Source organism: Mastacembelus armatus, chromosome 15 (genome assembly GCF_900324485.2).
Source record: "Mastacembelus armatus chromosome 15, fMasArm1.2, whole genome shotgun sequence".
Lineage (NCBI taxonomy): Eukaryota > Metazoa > Chordata > Actinopteri > Synbranchiformes > Mastacembelidae > Mastacembelus > Mastacembelus armatus.
This window is the reverse complement of record NC_046647.1, coordinates 12250619-12264644: the sequence shown is the minus strand read 5'-3', so window position 1 is coordinate 12264644 and position 14026 is coordinate 12250619. Positions and strand designations below refer to the sequence as shown.

Here is a 14026-nt window from a genome sequence, read left to right as displayed (position 1 = left end):
CTTCAGGTGGTTTGTTAAGGTTTATGCAGAAATACATACATCATCATTAAACCCATATCAATTCCTAACACATATGGCAACATTACAAACATATTTACATAATATATTTTATTTATTAGAGTAACTATTTCTTCTTATTAGACAGTCTGATAAGGACATTTTTAGCTAAAATTCATTTGCTAAACAGTATAACTGCTTTACTGGTTTGCTGTACACAGTATAGCAAATGGCAGACTCGATCATTTGTGTGTTTGTGCCACTAACACAAGGGCCTCAGACAACCAGTGTGCACCTCAATATTTACTCACATGTGCCTGACAGAGCCAGCAACACCACCACATTCAGCTGGCAGCAGAAAGCAGTGACATTACTCTGGAGTTACAACACCTGTTCAGACAGTTCAATGTCAGGGGTGCTCACTGAACAGAAACTGGAGGAAACAAAACTCCAGATTAAGACTGAGGTAATCGGTATAACACCATTGAATAAATGACGCTGTTCAATTTAAAAATATCTTCCTGAGAACACAATTCTTTTTCACATTTCCTTCAGCAAGGGATTCTATACTGCTACTTCCTTTGGTTTGGCCACATTGATAGTTAATAGTGTTTTTCTAAAAAATGTTCATCATACATGCACATTTGTAATGTGATGTTACCACTTGGAATGGATGAATCATGACTGTATAACACATTGAACCGAACATTTGAGTCAGCACTGATGAGGTAATTCTAACAGTCACAGATATACTAACCCTCTCAAAGGTCCTTGCAATGACACATACACTAACATTAAATAACATATGAAAAATAATAATAAGTCAGTGACACTACAAGTAGGTGACCAGGGAGAAAATATGAGAGCAAATTAAAAACACAATTACTTAAAAGAATACTTCCTATTTTCTGGATGCTGTCAGTTGAGAAATATGTCCAGGATGTGTTTAGCCTAGCTTAGAGCAAACACTGAAAGTTCAGGGGGAGAACGGGGTCAGTGAGTTGTCTGTGTATTTATGTGAATGAGAATTTATGTTTGCTTAGGAAGTCTACTGGATACAAACTCTGTCCATGGGATCGGGAGAGCAAGGGGTCAGGCAGGAGGAAGCGCTGAGACCGGTGGGTAGTGCAGTCTTCTACTGGACCATGGTGACAGCCTCATGGATGGACTCCGCAACATAGTCAATATTCTTGGTGGTCAAACCGCACATGTTGATGCGACCACTGGCCATTAAATAGATGTGTTTCTCCTTCACCAAATATTCTACTTGCTTGGCTGCAGGAAATACAGCAGAGCCATATTTAATTCATTGATAACTGATGTGATACATTTCAGTTTTTTTAAAGATCTCTGTGTGTATTGCAGGGAAACATATTGTGTGTGTATGGGTAAACACATTAATGACTGAATTGAAGTAGAGCATGGTGAATCTGTAACACTTCTGAGATGTGTACTAGGCATTTGCTTTTTTATCTGTGAAGTGTTTTAACTTTTACAGGAATTCAGTGTTTACAGGCTTGGAATTTTTCCCACAAAAAGATACAGTTGAGTTCAGTATTTTGTATCACTGCAGCAACCTTCAGAGCTAAATATACTAGTTTCTATGGAGATATGAGTGTGTTAAGTTGTGTTATGTGTGTGAAATAAACATTTGCTTTCTGCAAATAGTCTCTCTACTCACAGTTGAGGCCTGTGAAGCTGAACATGCCAATCTGCTCTGTGATGTGGTCCCAGGTCCCTGGTGTCCCCAGGGCTTGGAGCTTAGCTTTCAGCTGAGCCCTCATCAATAAGACCCTGTCAGCCATGGTCTTCACATTATCCTTCCTGTAGTCAAAAGAAACAGAAGGAAATAACTCTACAGCATTATTTTAAGGCTGTTACAGCTCATTAAGTGCTTTGACTGTTCCTTTTGTAGGGACACTTTGAGCTGACCATTCACTGAAAAGCTCAGGCGTGTTAAGAGTGATGGCGACAATGCGAGCCCCCTGAGACGGCGGGTTCGACCAAGTGGTCCTGACAATCTTCTCCATTTGGGACAGCCCTCGCTGCAAGTTGTCTGCATCACGAGCCACAACAGTCAGGTTGCCTACACGTTCATCTGACGGGACAAACATATGTCACGTATAAAACAACACTATAGCAAAATCTCTTAGACTGGCAAGTGTAAACAGCTCAATGACTAAACAGCTCCCTCTATGGGAAATCTGCAACCACTGCTGCTGTAAATGGGAGTCAGAGATAGCTGCAAAACATCTGTTTTGTTTTCTTTCATAATAACTGAGTTTTAGCTGTATATCATGTTGATCATATATACAATGTTGTCATGTTTAAAAATAAGACCAGTGAAGATTTGTACACAATTTCATATCATTAGTACTTAAGTAAGCACGTGTGAATTTGACTAAAACTCATCTGTTCCGATACGTCTTGTTGTTTCACTATATATCAAGTTCAACCCTATTCCGATCTAAACTAGGGCCTTATACTATATTGTCTTCAAATAGGGCCATATAAGGTGCTTTAGATCTGTCACTGCAAGGACACCACGAAGTCAATGCACCCATGGGTTACTTACTGTAGAGGCCAAAGTTCTTGGAGAACGACTGGGCGCAGAACATTTCAAAACCCATGGAGACAAAGTAGCGAACTGCCCAGGCATCTTTCTCCAGGCTGCCTGAGGCGAATCCCTGATAAGCTGAGTCAAAAAACACAAACAGCTTCCTCCTCTGGAAAAGAACGTTAAAAAAAGGTCAATCGATCCATGTCTTTAAAGTGATGCGACTATTAGTAATAACAGTTGAGACAGCAGAACAGAGGATGTTTCGTGTGTATTTATATGTATGTGTATAGTACCATCATAACTTCTGCAATCTGCCTCCACTGCCCCTGTGTGGGGTCTATGCCAGTTGGATTGTGGGCACAGGCATGCAGGACAAAGATGGAGTGCTCTGGACAACTCTGAGAGAGAGGGGAAGAAGAAGCACTGTTGACTCCTAATGACAGATGACCAAAATAAGGTCCTTATCACACACTGCTTACCTCCAGGTCACCAAGGAAACCAGACAAATCAAGACCCCTCTTCCCTGCATCCCAGTATTTGTATGGACGGACGTCCTCAAAGCCAGCACTGCTGAATACAGCATTGTGATTTTCTAAAGCAAACAATAAAAACAACACTCATACTCCGTCTTATTTAAACTTCCTCTGGATACAAGAATAAAGATTTCTTCTCACATGCTAACAGATAAATCAAGCTCACTGATAAGATGTAATACTTAACACATTTATCACTAGAATACTGACACCCTGAGTCTAAAGTCTACAGAGAGTCTATTAGATTCTCTGTAAAGCATTCAAAGATCAAAGTTTTTGAATCATGGCCTTCTATTGTACAAACAGTACAGTATGTTCATTTCCTGTGTATGCATGCATGTACCCCAGGTAGGTGCAGACACATAGACTGGTGTTTTGGTGTTGTTGTTTCCATTGTAAAAACGCCTGAGGAACTCTGCCCCCATCTTCAAAGCACCCGTACCACCCAGACACTGGACACCCCCTACCTGTTAGTGACAGCAACAGAGAGACAATGACTTTAAATGACTCAAAAAATAGAAACACTGGATGGTCTTTTATCACACAGACCCTGTTCTCCCGGATGGCAGGACTGTCATCTCCCAGTACTATCCTGGAGGCTGAAGATCTGAACTCAGGCAGGCCCAGGATGGGCAGGTACTCATGGTTTAGCCTGTCATCATGCACAATAATCTTTTCCACCTTTTTTACCACAGGCAAAACCCATGGGTGGCCTTCATCTGTCCTGTAGGCTGCAAGGTACAATGTAAGACAGTCAAAATTATACCATAAAAAGAAAGAAAAGAAAAGGCACAAGTACGAGTATTTAAAACAGGCCTTGATGCACTTTTCAGCCTTGACTTTGATATTTATGTTTCAAGGAGTATGACTAACAGAATGCTCGTTTTTCTCGTTAATGCTCTTGGATCTGTGTTTAATCAGAGGAAAATGAAACTGACCCTGGAAAGATTACTTTGTTTTATAAGACATGCACTTTCATCTGTTTTGTGTTTGGCCACGACCTGATAAGAACTGAAGTATACAACAGCTTATTACCTTCAGAACAAAGACCATCAACTTGCTTTCACCATACTATGTCTCAGGCTAAATATCATCTCTGCTCCCTCCCATGAGCTGATATAACAAGGGCTACAAATAACAATTGCTTTTGTTGTTGACTATTCTGATTGTCTTTTATGTTAATCAATTGATCATTTAGTCTAAGTGTGCCAAGCAGTAAAAAATGTAGATCAAAAAATCCTAAAGCCACACGTGATGTCCTCAGGACGCAAATTATATTCACTATAATATCAAATAAGATAAAGATGTTAAGAAAATTCTCACAATCGTAAAGCTGATACTACTTGAGTTTTTGCTTGAAAAATTACTTAAGCAGTTAGTGAATTATCAAAATAGCTGCTGGTTAATTTTTTAGTAACTGACTAATTCCAGCTTTATGTGTGTGGCCTTTAATAGATGTGGCAGTAGGCACTGTGTGGCCTACATTTTCCAGCTGCCCAGTAGCTGATGACCATCTGCAATGCTCTGAAGGGGATTATGAGGCCTCAGCCTCTTGTACTAACTACAGGACTCAGGTAGTCTCGCTGAGCTGTCCCATTAACAGAGCTAAGCAATGTTTCTCACACTGTTTCATTGCAATGCAAGCAGTGAAGGATTACTACTTTTAATAAGATTAACACAGAAAACAGTGGTGCTGATGGCTGAAATGTGCCATTTGCTTGCTTCAGGAGAGCAGGACTAAGACATAAATTAGTTACATATTTTAAGTCATGAGAGTTGTTTTCTGATTGTTCCTGAGGTTTGATGGAACCGTAATCTCACCAACTCCCTGAAGGACATAATGGGAAATTATTATGCACTGTTGCAGCATTTCATTAATTTATTTTAAAGGACATGAGCCAAAGATGACTGCAATACTATTGCACAATAAGCAAACATTATTAAGAAAGCTGCAATCAGTAGTTGATGTGGAATGACTAACATTAAATAATAGGGACAGGCATAGCGACCACCTGTTTGTGACTGTGACCCAAGTCTAAACCTGTTAAGTCCACGTTACAGGTGAAAAGTCCGCGAGCCAGATAAACGGACTGGCCATAATTTCTACTTTTAGCTCTATTGAAGATGTTTGAGTACCTAAATACCATGCTGAAATTTTGTAGTAAGAGATGTCAAAAAGTTAGTCTATCCTAACTACCTGAATATTATGGGAGCACAATTTAAGAATCTGTATTATCTGTAGACTATACGAACAAACAATAATTCGTACTGCTATTACCTCTCAAGAAACCATGAACACACAAGTTGCTGAACAGCTCACAGAATCTCACGGGTCCCAGAATTCAGCGTAACACCTGCTGTTGCTAATGCCCATCTAGCTAGCTTCGTTACCGTTCTTCACCCAGACAAGCTGGTTGCTGTGGGATACCGTTACCGTGGTGACTTACCTCCCACCCCGAGGTTCACTTTGGTGGGAAACGGATCATTATTGAAATCCTGCGTTAGCTTGAAGACAACTACCGGGGCTGCCTGGGGGACCTCGCCAAACACAGACATAGCTGCTGTTTGTTTTCGCGGAGAACCGAGCCAACTATATAAATGACAAGGAGATGAGGGCGGACTCTCACCTTCAACTTGGATTTGATGAACGTAAAGTGGGCTTGAGCGGATTTACCAATAGAAATCTAACTAGCTAGATGTGTCTGCTAAGCCAGTCCCAGCTCTGATCACTGGTTCAAAGTTCAAAGTTCAACAAAACACACGAACAGAGGCGGCTGACCAACAGATCCCTCTGTAGGATGAATGACAAATGTCACAACAAATGTCCAAAGGGGGTGGTTCAGGAATTTATTGCAATTAAGGATTTCCCCAGAAGGTGGTGCCACAACCTTGTTAAAAAGCATGAATCTAGACCTCTCTTTTATTGCAAAGAACAGAGTATATAGCATTTGTCCACCTAATCTGATCTATAGTACATCCAGTAGCACAAATGAGGAGAGAGACTATACCACAACAAAACAAAAATGCTGTACAATAAGATTAGTTTTTAGATTAGATTTAGATTAGATTAATCTGATCAGATTAGTTTTTGACAAATCTGATTGTGGAGCCATCTTCACGCAACTCATGAAGGAATGTTCAAAGTTACAGCTTGAATTCAGTTAACTTTTTTCATTATAAAACCATATGTACAAAGATAGCAATATCCTTTTCTATCAGACTGTCTTCACAACATGGGTGGAACAATTTTTTTCTGAGCTGCAGTAATCACAAGAATATTCAAAATCCAGTCTAAACCAATCCAGTACATTTAACTGTACATATTTAGAGCAAAAACCAGAGAGATACCTCTTTCACCATATTTTGTGCCAGTTCAGTACTCCATAAAGTGATGTCCAATCTTAAATATTTTATCAGGAGCTTCCTAACACAGATGATGACATGGGTTTGTTCTACACAGTGTTATTTCTTCCAAATATAAATAAAATGAGGTCAAACGACTCAGAGATAGTCTCGAACTGGTCTCAGCTTTATGCTTCACAGTACAAAATCCGTTTGAGAAGGCAAAGCTACACATCACATAAATGTCAGTCTGAAAACTGACTGAACAGACAGCTCCTATGCTTGGCCTCGACGCTGTTTGAGTGTGCGCATGTAAAGCTGTGTAAATGAGTATGTGCAAAGATCTTCATCTGTTCTGTCCTGAGGGCCTCGGCTGAGCTATGGCATAAACACGCCGGCTCCTCTGTGCTCTCCCCACAGCTGTCTGCTGGAGCTAAAGTGGTTGATAAATGAAGGCCACTCCAGCCTCCTCTCTCTTACCATGACTTTTGTTGGAAAGCTTTTCAGTCGCACTGGAGGTAGGACTAAGGGCATTTGAAGCCGCAGTGCTGGTTTTTAATTATTCTGTCTGGTTAAGAAGGGGTTGTTGCATGCCTTAACCTAATTTGCGTAGTAAAAATGTGATGGCGAAATATATTACGACACTTCCATGTTTTACTAATCTATAGCTAGTTGTTAGTTTGCAGATTCAGCTGTTGCACACAAACATCCTGTATGATAAAAATGTATATTATTCCACTGTGTTACATTGAAATAATGAGCAAAATAAAGTAGTTAAAATTACCCTAACCTTCTCCCTGATAGAACTTTAAAATGCTGTGTACATGTTTCTAATTCAGTAAGAATAATACTCTACTATCATAATGCACAATAATTATACCTCCTGGAGGGGAAAGTCTGTATGACAAGCATTTTTTACTTTACATTATATGAAGTTTGAATGGACTTATGAAGCAGGAAAACACTTGTGTTGAACAGTCAAATTTTACAGTGACTAATATTTGCAAATTCACAGATTTTAGATGATCAAATCTTTGGAATCATATTTGAAACAGATCATTATGCCTTTTTAATATAATGTATTGTAAATCAGCTATAACTTATACTTCCTCTTTATGTTTCTCCTAGGTAAACATGAGTTTATTGCATAGAAAGACTAAGTTGTGTAGTTAAATGTGTTTCACATTGTTATGTGCATATTCATGACTATTCATTAACAATGACTGAATGATTTATTAAACATTCAGAATTAACCAATAATAAAATATAATTTACAAAAGTGGTACAATTATTCCTAATGCTCAAAATGCTGAGTTACTATTTTCCCATCATGTTTTGTCCCAGATGTTACTCACTTTCTCCATATCAGCCCCACTCATCTCCGCACTTTGACAGTAGATGTTTTCATTCTTTCCAACCAGGTGAGGGTGTCTTGTATTTTAGCTATCACTGTCAGCTCTGCAATTATGGGATTTGAGCTCCCAGAACAAGGCTTGGGGGCCCAGGGCAGGGTTTAGTGTGTATGGACTAGGGAGGCCTGAGGGCCACAGTCACAGTGATGTGAAGTGTGAGTCAGAGCAGGGAGTGACAGGAGTAGCCTCTGGCAAGACAATGCCAACAGGGGGAGTGTGTCACATCCAGATCAATGAGTTAGCCAGCCAAAGATTCACTTTGCATTTCATTAACACTGATGTGTGGAACATTTATTTTGGCATCTAGCCGTGCAATGTAATTGCAAAAAAAAAAAAAAAAAAAAACTACTGCCAAAAAGGCTTCTTTTATCATTGTTTTAACTTTGCATGCATGCATCATTACTGCTGTACAACGCTGACACTGAAACACACAAACGCACGCATTCAGGCACAAGACACATTCCAGCTGTGGTATCACTGAAACACAAACAGCAGCGTGTGCACACACACTGCAGCACATTCCAGGGGGCACGCCACAACGTTGCTCACATGTTGCAATGGCCTCTGTGTCTCTGGGTCAGAGAGTTGTGGTGAGTGACCACCTTTTTAGCTTCCCGCCTTGTTTGTTTTTCAAAGACAGTGTCATCAATTCTCTAACAAGGGACTAGACACAGCAACAACAGAGAGCACAGGACCTCCCTGTTGCTCCCTGTGAAGCCCAGTGACTGATGGCACATACATGCAATAACAGTCGTTGGCGCTCTGTGTGCCTGACTACATTCCGAGCAGTGTATTTATGTGTGTCTTTTCAGGTTTGTGTGTGTACATGTCTTTCTGGTCTCCATCTGATATCATGAGATGAAATGTAGTCATTGCACCCTATCTACTGCACATCTGACAAATAACCAAGAATGCACAGTATGCACACCTGAACCTAAAGTAGTACGAGTAAAGCTAACCACAAGTGATTAAAAGTTGCTTAAATTAGTGCATTCAAATTAAATGCAAAAATGACTTAGACACCACAGTGTAGTGTCCCAAGAGACAAATTTCACAATCAGATTGCTTCCACATTCCAAAAAACAAAACATAACTTTTTTTAATTTAAACTTACCGACACAAAGATCATACATTATCTGAGATGGTTTTCTGAGAGAAGTTCAATAAAGGCCTAGTTCAACATTCTGATTTCTTGCCATGAGTTGGATGAGAACATTGATATTCCTATTGCATCTGTAACCAGCAGTGTTTTTGCAGTTAGCCTTATAATTATGAAATAGACAAGAGCGTATCAGCCTTCTCATGGAACTCGACAAAAATCTGAATCAATATATGTCCCAAAATGTCAAACATTTCCTTTAAATATGAATAACAAAAAATTCATTTCAATAAAGTAATTTATAGCAAACAGCAAGGTCAGACAAAAATAAAAAATGCTTTGTCTTGTCTACCACTAACTTTTAAAAATATATGTTTCTAGATACTGTCTATATGTTTAATGTATGATTTGACTGTCATTCTAGTTTTGTTCAGTATGACACTGGCTTTAAAGGTCTGCTAATATGCTTGTCAATCACTGCTTTTCACTGATATGGCTTTTTCTCCATAAGTCTGGGTGGAACCACAAACACAGCGTCTACAGTGTGCTATTCTAATTGATTGATGTTGTCTTTTGGCCAACTCAGGCTCTCCAGACCTCAGCTTTATACAAATATTCATGCAAAGAAACAAAGACAGGAAGTGCAAGACTTTTTACCCTGATTGCTTATTTTTTTGTCTGCATAAAGCAAACAGTTACAAAAATTATAGGCATCCTAACAACCTGATGGTCTGTCATGATCTCTGAAGATATGGTATGTTACTACATGAAAGTTTCTGTGATTTCATTCACAGAAAGGTCACAGTTCTGGACCAGTTACCGGACATGAATTCAATACCTATATGAGGGCGGATGCCTGCCAGCACCAGGGCTCTGACCATAACTGAAGGACAGTCTCCCTGCTCTGTACAGTCAGTCCAGATTACAGCAGTACAGACAGTCATTACTACCAGCACTAATACAGAAGGCCGAAACTGCGTCACTCAGCGTTTTATGCAGTAATTATTTACAAAAATTGAGCTTGCTTTATAAAGAGTCAGAGTTTTGCAAAAATAAAATGTCACTTTGATAAAGATACCACCATAGTTGCTGGAGAGACAGTAGCATTTTCTCTCAAGGATGTTTACCTCTTGAATCCAGGATGCATGCATGCATTTATTTTACATCAACATTGTCTTTCCCAAGAGAGCCATTACTGCTTTAGCAAGCTAAAGAGAATCCTTACAGCAACAAGCTGAACTTGATTCAACCTTTTGATATTTTTGATCATTTTTTTTTACTAGCTCTGGCCAAGTAGGACAAAACATACAAGCAGCTAGAAGGAACATTCAAGCCCCACACATCCTACTCAGCAAAGTCCCACCTCCCTGCAGTGTCTTTATCTACATAGCCTGTGTGACAGCACAGAGAGGATAAGCATATTTAGGTTGCATGTTTCCTCCCAAACTACATTCCCAACACCGTAGATCACAGACATCACAGCCCTTACATCCCCCTGTTAGCACTCATATATACAAACACACACCTGCTGGGGCAAGGCCGTCTGGGAGAGAATTACAGCAGGCTAATTTACGAGACCCAAGGGAGGGCAAAGGGCAGGGGACCCAGTCTGGCCTGACCTCACTTCCTCCTTTCATGGTCTCCCAGTTAGACCTTTGATACACATAACAGGGCTTTGGTTTTAAAATACATCAGCCTCTCACAGTATTTCAAACAAACTAGCTAATTAGACAATCTTTGTCCTAACCTGGTTAACACAATGAGCCCTGAGGGACTGTTTCAAAATACAAGTCAGCGATTACCTTCAGCCCACCATTGTGAAATATTTGGCACTTTTGGAGCTGAAAGTAAGTGGGTGAGATGGTTTTTGGATTTTGGTAAAAATCTGGCCCCAGGTTCGCCTCTGGCCTCCTCATTTCCTCCAATGAGAAGGCGCTGTCATCCGTCACTCGGGCCCAGGCAGGGGCACAATAGCACAGTCTGGGTCCTGGCTACTGACACCATCACATGGACTGCTGATAAGACTCACCTTCCGGGACCCAGAAGAACTGAGCCATAGCTGTCACACAACAGTTTGGTCCTTTGCCATTCTTACTGATGACCGTGAAATAAAAAGAAAAATAGAAAGTAAATTATGAGCTGTGTGAGGGAAGTACACTAGCATGTTATTGTGCTTTCTTCTATATTTTCAAGGTCCTTTAGTATTAATGGCCTCATCACTTCCATAATGTAACACACTCTCCTAATGCGAGATGGCGGGGAAAAGTTCATCCTATTAGATAGCCCACTGCTGGGCTTACACACAACATGGAAAACAGATGTGTGCAGACACACTTGAGTTAATCTATTTTCCGAATGTAACAATCTGTTTTTGTTATTAGCTCATTGTGGGCAAATAATGACTAATGGATAATCATACTTCAATTCCTCCTCACACATCTTAGCTGTTATAGTAACACCTGTAAACAAGCAGCTCTTTTGTAAAAAGATGTTAAGTGCTACTCTGCAAAGCTCTGTCAAGTCATAACAACACACTTCCTTTCCTTCAATACACACACAGAAGGCCCGTGCAGTGCACCCACCCACGGGGCACACTGGAGGTGTTGATGCTTTCTTTACGCAGTTTACTACTGTGGTAAAACCATCAGATACCAATCGCCTCTCGGCTTTACAGAAGCAGAGACCACGGGGGGAAAGATAAACGCAGTCATTACCAAGTCATCAAACTTCCACTTGTTCCGTTCAGGGATCTTTAGAGAACAGTCAACCCTACATGAGTCCAAGTGGACTGGTTTTCTGGGCCTGCAACCACTATACACCTGCCACTCTGCAGACAAGGCATTGGTTCAACATAGACTGCCAGAGATATGGAGAGAAAAGGGGGAACAAGATCAAACATGTTCAGCGCTTCCTGACAAGCTACCAACTTTGAAGAAACCAAAAAGTGGAATTGAGAGGAATGATTGAAATTTAACTGCTGGAGAGTTTAATTTATTTTGCTATCCCCCCCACCCCCCCACCCACAGTCTCTTTGCTTCTTAATCAATGACTATACACAGACTAAAATGACTGCAGTTGATCCGTGCTGAGCTCTGTTGTGCATGGGCTTGACCTCACCCAGCTTATCACGATGATTCTGAAATGAAGATGATGTATTGGAGGGACGCATTCAGCACCGAGCGGCTTCTTGACACTGAAACTGGGAGCCTGGGTTTTGTTACAGGCAGGAAACAGACTCTTCCGCTGCGTAAACACGCTTCTCTGCTCGGTCACTTTTGGGCCGCCGGTGGCACGCGAAGACCATCGCTGACGGTCAGTGCGCGCTTGCGTGCTGCACCATGAGCTTGGTAACCTGCGTCTCTCACCCGTGACGCTTTGACTTGACATGAATATAAAGGCTGCGGTTTGAGTTTAGTGTTCTGGGAGCATCGCGTTCAGAAACAGCATTTCTTTGCTTAATCCACGCCCCACCTTAGTTTTGTTTAGCTACAACACTCACTAATCTCAAATTAATCATGTACAACGTTACAGTGATTTGTGTTTGGTCTCTTGTCTCCTTTGACTCGCAGCGTTTAATAAACAGGGTTGAGTAAATATTTGGGAAACAATTTGACCATATTTACTGTGTGTTTAACTTTTTTTTTACGAGCCATTACTTTCCACGCAAGGCCTCATAAATTCCACATTGCAAAATCATTGTTAAAACGACCAGTGGTTGTCCTCAAACGTAAAGCTTATAATGCAGGCTGTTTCAACGCAAAATCAACTGACCATCCAAAGACCATCCTTTCAGCTTTTTTTGCGGGAGTGGACTATATTTGGAAGTTCTAAAGCCTTGTGTACACTAATGCCTATTTTCTCCGCAAACCTCATTCCCTTTTCCCTGTTATCCCGCTTCACTTAAACGAAGCATTTTAAAGACATGGATCTGCCCTAATCTAAACAGCACCTCCTCTATGCCGAGCGGATGAAAGCGTGGAGGCATGTCCTTCTTTTCTTTCCACACGGTCTGGGAGCAATGGGCCTTCAGAGCCTGACGCCTGGACTTGGCCACAGATAGGCGACCAGAAGAGAGGTGTCCCCTTTCAGCATATTTATCCTTTGACACAGGTAAAATGAAAGAAAAATAACACCCACACACACACACACACACACACACACACACACACACACAGACACACAGACACGCACACACACACACACACACGTGCATATAAATATTATTTAATAAATAAGTTTCAAAAGTTAGGAATGCTGGGACTCTGTGTGTGACTCCTGTGCCTGGAGTGATGCGTAAAAATAACTTTTAAAGTAGGTAAAATTATTGTTGTCGAATTAAAACTTTAAAACTTCTGTAGTTTATTTGCACTTGTAGTCCCCCCCCCCCCCCCCCCCCAAAAAAAAAATTTCAATTGAGCAAACTACCTTTTAATATTTCACCTCGGGCTTTTTTTTTTTTTTTTTGGACAAATACTGACCTAATGTCAAGGGAAACCGTCATCGTAGCCAAACTTTGGTGGACACAGTTTCTCAACGTATGAAGACATAAATAAACGACAAATTTATAGTCTTCGTGCCTCATTTGTTTGCCAATTTTATCTCATTTCCCACAGGCACGCCATATTATCTTATCCATGGATATGCGAGACAGGAAATGAAGATATGACTAATCTTAAAACCACTTTAGTGATGATGGGAAGAGCTGCAATATCTTTATCCAACAAAGACAAGAAGATAATTAATGCCTTACTGAAAAACTCATCCTACTATATTAATAATTACTATAACTAAGAATGTGCTACAGCAAAATAAAAATACATTTGTTATATTAACGTCTTAATTATAGAACATTAAAAGGCTTCTGCGCTTTCGTTGGCAAAGTTTTCTTTTGGGAAAACTGGAAACACATAATTAGACCTTCATTACCTTTAACAGGCCTATATGTCTTCCTTATGCGCGCGCACACACACACACACACACACACAGGGAGGGAGGCAGACAGACAGACAGAGAGAGGGGTTGCCTTTATCAATCCCTCCCCCGCTTCAGGACGTCACTGAAAGGGAGAGGACAGCATCTTGGC

At 40.6% G+C, this 14026-nt stretch overlaps 1 protein-coding gene across 1 annotated transcript; it reads right to left on the bottom strand.

The window, feature by feature from the left end:
• Window positions 1-237: 237 nt before the first annotated feature.
• On the bottom strand, window positions 238-5669 carry got1 (glutamic-oxaloacetic transaminase 1, soluble). The gene is made up of 9 exons (XM_026309229.1): window positions 5538-5669; window positions 3640-3821; window positions 3434-3557; window positions 3037-3149; window positions 2851-2955; window positions 2573-2723; window positions 1930-2095; window positions 1679-1821; window positions 238-1272 (listed from the first exon to the last, which is right to left on the bottom strand). The coding sequence occupies exons 1-9, from the start codon at window positions 5644-5646 to the stop codon at window positions 1133-1135; spliced, it is 1233 nt and encodes a 410-aa protein (XP_026165014.1). The 5' UTR covers window positions 5647-5669; the 3' UTR covers window positions 238-1132.
• Window positions 5670-14026: the final 8357 nt, after the last annotated feature.